The 7375-nt window shown below is 37.8% G+C and overlaps 2 protein-coding genes across 2 annotated transcripts in view; both read right to left on the bottom strand.

Moving 5' to 3' along the window:
- On the bottom strand, positions 221-4128 carry LOC105170501. Its single transcript, XM_020696750.1, has 2 exons — positions 3343-4128; positions 221-1826 (listed from the first exon to the last, which is right to left on the bottom strand). Exons 1-2 carry the CDS (start codon positions 3582-3584, stop codon positions 440-442), a joined length of 1629 nt encoding a protein of 542 aa, XP_020552409.1. The 5' UTR covers positions 3585-4128; the 3' UTR covers positions 221-439.
- LOC105170500 (mediator of RNA polymerase II transcription subunit 19a) overlaps positions 5224-7375 on the bottom strand; it is a 9355-nt gene continuing 7203 nt past the window's right edge. Inside the window, exon 8 of the mRNA XM_011091279.2 lies at positions 5224-5648. The gene's annotated coding sequence lies outside the window, so the exon portion shown is untranslated. The remainder of the gene's footprint in view (positions 5649-7375) is intronic.

The raw sequence follows: 7375 nt of genomic DNA, 5'->3' as shown, positions 1-7375 counted from the left end.
AGCCATGAGGCATACTGGTCCATACCTTCCTGGGCCTGGCATAAAAGGCCTGCTTCTCAGTTATCTTCAAATCATAACTTAATCATAATCTATTTCATCGTCACACATTTAATGAATCACATACATCCCACACCTATAAGTTTAGGGTCCCTAAAAACATCATATTAGAATCAAATAGTAGCTAAAATCTTGTATTGATTTAAGAATAAACACAAAAATCTTGAGCCAATATCATCACACATTGCAATTGCCAATGGCTTAAGTTTATAGACAAGAATTTGGCTGATCACTAACAAAAACACTAGTTCCTTAGTAGCCCCAATGGAAAAGAAGAAGAAATGCTATCTTATGCTTTTTTCCAATTATTTACTATCACAATGAATTATACAAGTATAGGCAAAGAAACAAATCAAAAGCAACTTCCAACTATGGCTAATTGTTAGAACATCCACCTTGGAGATGAGTGGACTGAGCTCTGCCGGGGCCTGTTTGGTTGCTCCAAGTTGTTGCGTTTCTTCATGATGGAAGAAACCGTTGGGCTGAAGAAGTCGTTACTCCTTTGAGAAGTTGCACCTTGGGAATATACTTTCCTCCCTTGCACAAAGCTCCGGTGCTTTTCGAGCATAGCTCCACGGGGCACTGAATTTTTCTGTACCGCCCCCCACCTGTTGTAGTTTACGCAACTCTGACTCCTTCCAACTTGATGAAACTTTCCCTCTCTTGGACTGGGATAGTTACGGCTCTCAGCAGTTTCGGCAGAGTACATTGTAGTTTCTCCTTCGCTGCTGTAGTCATGTGGAGCCTCTGAAATCTCGACTGGGAAAGAACTAGACTGGATATCACACTGGGCACCATTAACAGATCCTGTTGATTCAGCATCTGCCGTGGGGCTGGATGGTCCTATGTTGCAATGTTGTCCTTCCTGGAGTTGCTGCAACAAGAAATCCTTGACATAATGTTGATCAGAGTTTGGCAGTATCTTTCTCGATGGTTGTGGTGATGCTGCAGCTTTAGCAATTCTTGGTGGGAAGTTGATATCCAAAAGCTGAATTTGAGTTACATCTTCCTTCTTCACTTTAGTGGAAGTTAACATTGGGGACTCGTAGATTTCTGGAGTTGGAATCCCCTGCATATGCGTCGCATTTTGTGTGTCATCGGTTAACTTCCTGTCTTTCGAAGTGTTGAAAACAGCAGAACTGGCTGCAGACTGCTCTAGAGGTCTAGACAGTACATTTGATGATGTCGGAGTCCCCTCATTTTCACCTTCAGTCGACTTAAAAACCCTCCGCATTGTGAACGATGCACAAGAATGCTCACTTTTCTGACCAGAGGACATCAGCCGTATCAAGGGTAATTTGGGTTTATTGAGTTCATCGAGGTTCCCCTCCCAATGCTGGTTTAGCCAATCACAGATGATGGGGATAGGGATACCAAATTGCATGGGGAAATCTTTCTTCCACGATGATGTCGAAGATGATGAAGTTGATGCAGATTTGGTGTTTGGAGATGTTGCGAGCTTCATAGGATCACAAACCATGAATGCAAGATTTCCATGAACATCAAAACCAGCAGAACCTGGGCTCCAAATTACTCCATCAGTTGACAACTTTATCAGATTGTCAGTAGCTATTACTACCTTCCCTTCACCCATTGTCAACTCCTGTTTTTCTGTGTATCCTAAGAAATAAACCGTACTTCCAAGCTCCAGATTTGGTTTTGAACAAGTTTTCAAGTAATGAGGTTGCTGGATCGGTGCATTTGACTCTTCATCCAGGGCATCAAGGCCCACAATTGTTAGATCAAGAACAGAGCTTGTAATAAAGAACCTGGAATTAATAGGTGAAGATATTAGAGAAGGCATGCATTGCATTTGGGTGGATGTCAGGCACCTTCTGTTTCATTTCTCATCTTTTTCTTCAAAGAAAGACAGCCAATCAAAATCAAGAAACCAGGAAAATCCACGCTAGCATGGCTGGTAACAGACAAGTTATTCTTCATGCAGTGTGGTCTACAGTTCCTATCTTTATTTCCTTCTTTTTTCTTTTCTTTCCTTTTTTTTTTTAAAAGGTGCAATTAAGAACTACTTATTAACTTATAAATAGCAATAGATACTTTCTCGATTCACATATGTCAACATATCATTTTCAATTCCCTTATTAGTTATACTATCAGCAGAGGAACAACCTCTGAATGTCATTTTTAATCATAATCATGACAGATGCTAGAACTGCAAAATTATAAACTTTATTAGCACGCATGCAGTATACACTACTTCAAAATATTCTAGTGGTAAGTTATCGCCATAATGGCAACGTGTATAACTGGATTTTATAAGCACAAGAAGATGGAAGACCATATGAATTACACTAATTACTAATAACTATTGAGTCCAATAAGTGTTAATAACACTATAACTGGACGTATGTGTCAAAGTAAAGGAGGAAGCAGCCATAAGCTCACTTTGTGCTGTTGTGAAAAGTTTAACAGTCCATACACAATAAAATTATGAATCTGGACTAGTTAAAAACTGTATCCCTTTTTCAAACACTAAAAAACATAAAAATGTATCAACAGCAGCATTCAAGGGTAGCTTTTATGAAATAAAAATGAATTGCAGGGGTCATGACCTCATAACTGCAGCATATTATCTTTGACATGGAAAACATCAATATTCAGTAAAATGGTTACAGAAAGCTTTCACAACCTTCTTTGGCAATGAAATTAACATTTCTGACTCCTTATTTTGGTAGTGCAGAAAATAGAATGAAGCAACAAATCATGGTACTCTAATTTGGTAGCGGCAAAGTTTCCACGCATACATCAAAAGGCAAAGATGCTGATAGCTTAAGTGCCATCATCATTTCAATCAATGGTCTTGTTGCTGCTCACATAATTATTACATCTTTTAAAAAGGTAGAGCAAGATTCCCAACCACTCATATATCGCTATAATTTTTCAGTCGAAATGACAACATACCACACAATGCTATCACTATGTTCTCCAACATGGATGGTGGTCAATTACATCAATTAAAGCAAAGTCCCTACTATATTTTATCTAATAGAAGTAAAATCTTAAGCAAAGAATCTCCAGCACAGTGATCTCTGTCAAATCCAATATCAATCAGAGACGTAAGAAATTCACACGTAAAATAACGAGCATTCAGCCGCAGGTTTTTGCGCTTTTTCCATTTCATCATCCAACCAACTATCTACATTTGACAACATACTACTACTTCAAAGTTCAAACACAATAAGTTCAACGTATTCATTCATCTCTCTCTCAATAAATTTGAAATTACCAAAATCCAAGACATTCAACAGAGCATCCCTTAAAACGGACCTGTGAGGGAAAAGGCCAGCGGAAAGGCCACTGTGGAGTCGGATCTCGGCAGCTTCAGCAGCGGCGACGGAAGGCAGAGTAGCGTGGGTGGTGAGAAGCAGATTCCGGTGGATCAATAAACCGGTGCCTCCAGCAGCGATTCTGGCCATGGCAGGAGCCTTGCCGGAGAAAATGGCGGCCTTCATTCTCTCCGATTTGCCTCCACCATTACAGAAACACCACGACTCCCCCAAAACCCTCATTCCGCGATTCTTTCTTCCGGAAAGTAAAAAAAGATACTAAATCACTAACTTCAACAGCACGAAATCCGCAAGAGATCTTAGATCCAAAACTCGGAGGTGGAAATGGAAGTGCATTTTGCGAGATGGGCTGTTCTTCTCCCTGGCCTTGGCAATGGCTGTGGTAATGGCTATCATTAACAAGTATTCATATGGGGGAGGGGGTCAGTCATACTTATACTCTATACATACAAATACATATACGAGTAAAGCCCTATACATACATACGCTTGTAACCATTGATTTCTACTTCTCTGATACATAATAATAAATACTATATAAATGAAAACATAAGACATGAAATTATTAATAATTGGAGAATATATGAACATGTATTGTATGTGCTGGAGCTGGAGCTGGAGCTGGACTGCTACTACAATGATTATTGGTTTGTGCCTGTGGTCCATTACTATCCATACTTCACGCTCCGCCTACATTCCTATCTTTTTATTCAAATTGGATCCACCATTTCACTAACATATTTGATTTTGTTGACATGATTATTTGACTTGCGATATCCAGAAAACTTGATAATTTTATTTTATTTTTTTCCGATATATTAATCCAAGTACAAAATTCATAAGAATAACGTACACATAAAATAGACCATTTTAATTGAGAGAATTTTGGCATGTTTGATATTTCAATAGAATTAAGATTACACATTCGATTATTTAACTTTTAATAGCAGCGTCTAACAGACCTTACGCGAATAGGAAAAGTGTTATTGAGTCATTTTCGTGCCTTTTAAGGGCTGCTTGGATTATTTTAATTTATAAAATTCTATTTTGAAATTGCTTAAATTTAAATTAATTTAAATAAAAAATTTATACATAAAACCCATATATGTCGGTATCTCATTAGTAAAATTATAAATATTGATATATTTTTTCAGACACTCAAATTTTACTATTTTCTTTATGACTTTTTTGTCCTCGAACTCTCCGTCACCTTCAATTTTTACCTCTTATACATCTGGATTTAAGTTTATATTGATGATAAACCATCACACCCATTCTAACATGGCATTGACATTGATTGCATTAAAGAGTCTCTTTTCTACCTGCTTTTGTATGCACTCAAACACATACCATAACAACAGCATTTAACAAACAAGGTCAAGGTCATGGTATAACCGTGTTGTTGGATTGACACTGTTCCTCGGTGTAGAAAGAGAATAAGATACATCAAGAATCATAACTCAGACACAAACATGAATATATTCTCATCACAGGACACAACGACTAATAGCTGCGTATATTCTGCAATCAATGTCAATGCCATGTTAGAATGGTTGCATATATTCTCATCACAGGAGGTTCTAAATCATAACAGGAACAATTTCGGGCCATCTATGACTCCGACCATTTTGATGAGAACCCAAAAGAAGAATATTAGGACAAACAAGTCAGGTATCCCAGAATGTTGTCTACTTCAACATGGATCAAGCCTAATGTTGATAGGAAAAATGTACCCTTTGTATAAGAATAGACTTTTCAACTTGCCCTTCTAGACGGGAATCGTCTCATCTGCAGTGCCAAGAAACATATTGAGCATTTATTTAATCCTAACAATAGACATATGATGGCTGGATTCCAGCTACTTGTGACAAGAATATTGACTGTTCCCACTTGTTCCTCGTATAAAATTGCATCTATTTAATCTCAACTATCCAAACTAATACACATTGCCATATCCTTACAAATCAGGTACCCTCTTTTGAGGATTAAAAAGACACCAGACCTAACTACATCTATTTTGACTACCCAATGCTGCAAGCTGATTAGATTACTTCAAAACTTTCTACCTAGAAATCTCAGGGGAAGAACGATGAAGAAAATCAATGAATTAACCCAGACATCCATTTTATCACTACAAACCAATGAATTGAAACAAAGTATTTTTCAATATCGCCACCAGAAATATGATACAACACAGGCAAGTCCATTTTCAACATTTTGTACCTTGAATTCACTGCAGCGAGTGAATTCACCTTCTTGGCAATCTTTAGTATGTCCAAATAAAGCTCTGCATGGAAAGAAAATGCAAACATATGTAAAAGAAGCACTCACGCCTTGTAGGTGTAAAGTAAGACTATGTACACAACGTGGCCTATTGCCAGCTAAGGTTCAAAACTGCTCAAGACCCTCAGCCATGCAAGCATCCATCAAATATTAATAGCATAACAGTAGCAAATAGAGTGATTAGGTTACATTTTTTACTTATTATGCTTTTAGGGCCTTTACAATTCAAGTATCAATTTTATTACTGTGAAATAAATAGAGATGAATAACCAGATTAGATAATGCTTTCACAGAGCAAGCAAAACAGTTCCAACTTCCAAGTAATACTCCATGCCTGGCAGTTAATTCATAAGGAACATTAGTGCAGTCACTTAAAAAAACAATTCCGCTACCACTAGGATAAAAGGATTGGGGGCCAGAGGATATGATGGAACATTGACTTCTTGAAGAGTAACTCTACAAATAGGGAACTTCTTCACTAGAGGAAGAACTGAACAAGAAATCAAAGCCCATGCAATACCTCCAACAGGTAGAATTTGATATTATATCCCATTCCCTTGAAACCTTCAGAGTCTGGGGAAGATCCAGAAATGATTATGGGGGTGATCATATTCATAGATTTCATGGCTTTCAGAAGCAGACCACTTCTCAGAGGCCAATATCTTTTTCCCACTCATTGCAGCCAACAGAAAAGGTATGATCTAATTATAATTAGTTATGAAGCCTAAGCTCAATCTACCGTAAGCATTTCTATTTAGAAAATTCCTCCATTATGCATCTGAAGCTACTAGAGATGAATGTCATGAAATTATCTTAATATTTAAGAGGTGAGATTCTGCCATACACAAAATTTTTGTTTGGCTAACTTAGGGGCATTAACCACTGGTTCTGCCCAATTAAGAGATTCTAACCGCCAGAAGCTATTCTTTCAGCCAAAACTCGTTAACAAATTACCAACTTTGTCACTATAGGCCCACCAAACACACTAGGGATTAGCCCCAGTTCGCACTAGAGTCGGCATTATAAGCCGGCCACCACTCCCATAATACACCTATATAAAAAGGTGAGCTCTACATCCTCAATGAAGTTGAAACTTGTGACATTTATGTGAAAAACCCATGATATAACCCCTAAACCACAATCATGGTGGTCATACACAAAAGGACCACACAAGGAAATCCTTGAAGTATGAGTCTACCTCTAATACAACACCAACCAGTCTGCTATGTGCAGAGGAGCAAGCTCAACAATTAGATATTTAGATATGTGCGCTTTGATCTGAGAAGGATAACCCCAAAAAATTATCAGCAGCCTGAAGAGAAAGCAATGCATAAAACAATGCCTGCCTGCATAGATGTCTTTAAACTGAAAATCTTATTATGCTATTAGGATTCTTGAAATGCAATTTCGGCTTCTCAGAGGATATGCCAACCCTCGGTTCAGTATGTTTTGTATTACAGTCTGGAATTTGAGTTTTTACTGAAACTGCCAACTTGAGCATATACCATCATTTAACCAACATACCTAAATGAACCCTCGATATATTGGTCTTGCACAAGTATTACTGACTAGTTACAAAGGTGTAATTTCTATCAGGATTGGGTGCATCAGCATCAGTCAACATGGTTGAAGAGTCAAAAGGAGACCCCCACTCACCCACATTTATGGGTATAGTAGAATTGACAACTTAGGAAACAGGGATCGACATACTAAATGTAACCTAGGATGTTG

This window comes from Sesamum indicum, linkage group LG9 (assembly GCF_000512975.1).
Source record: "Sesamum indicum cultivar Zhongzhi No. 13 linkage group LG9, S_indicum_v1.0, whole genome shotgun sequence".
Classification (NCBI taxonomy): Eukaryota; Viridiplantae; Streptophyta; class Magnoliopsida; order Lamiales; family Pedaliaceae; genus Sesamum; species Sesamum indicum.
This window is presented reverse-complemented; position numbering and strand designations above follow the sequence as displayed.

Excerpts from the sequence above, each read along its gene's own strand:
- LOC105170501 (XM_020696750.1), bottom strand. The coding sequence starts at position 3,584 with ATGAGGGTTTTGGGGGAGTCGTGGTGTTTCTGTAATGGTGGAGGCAAA. Across the intron at positions 1,827-3,342 it reads GCTGGCCTTTTCCCTCACAG|GTTCTTTATTACAAGCTCTG; the intron begins GTCCGTTTTAAG and ends TATTAATTCCAG.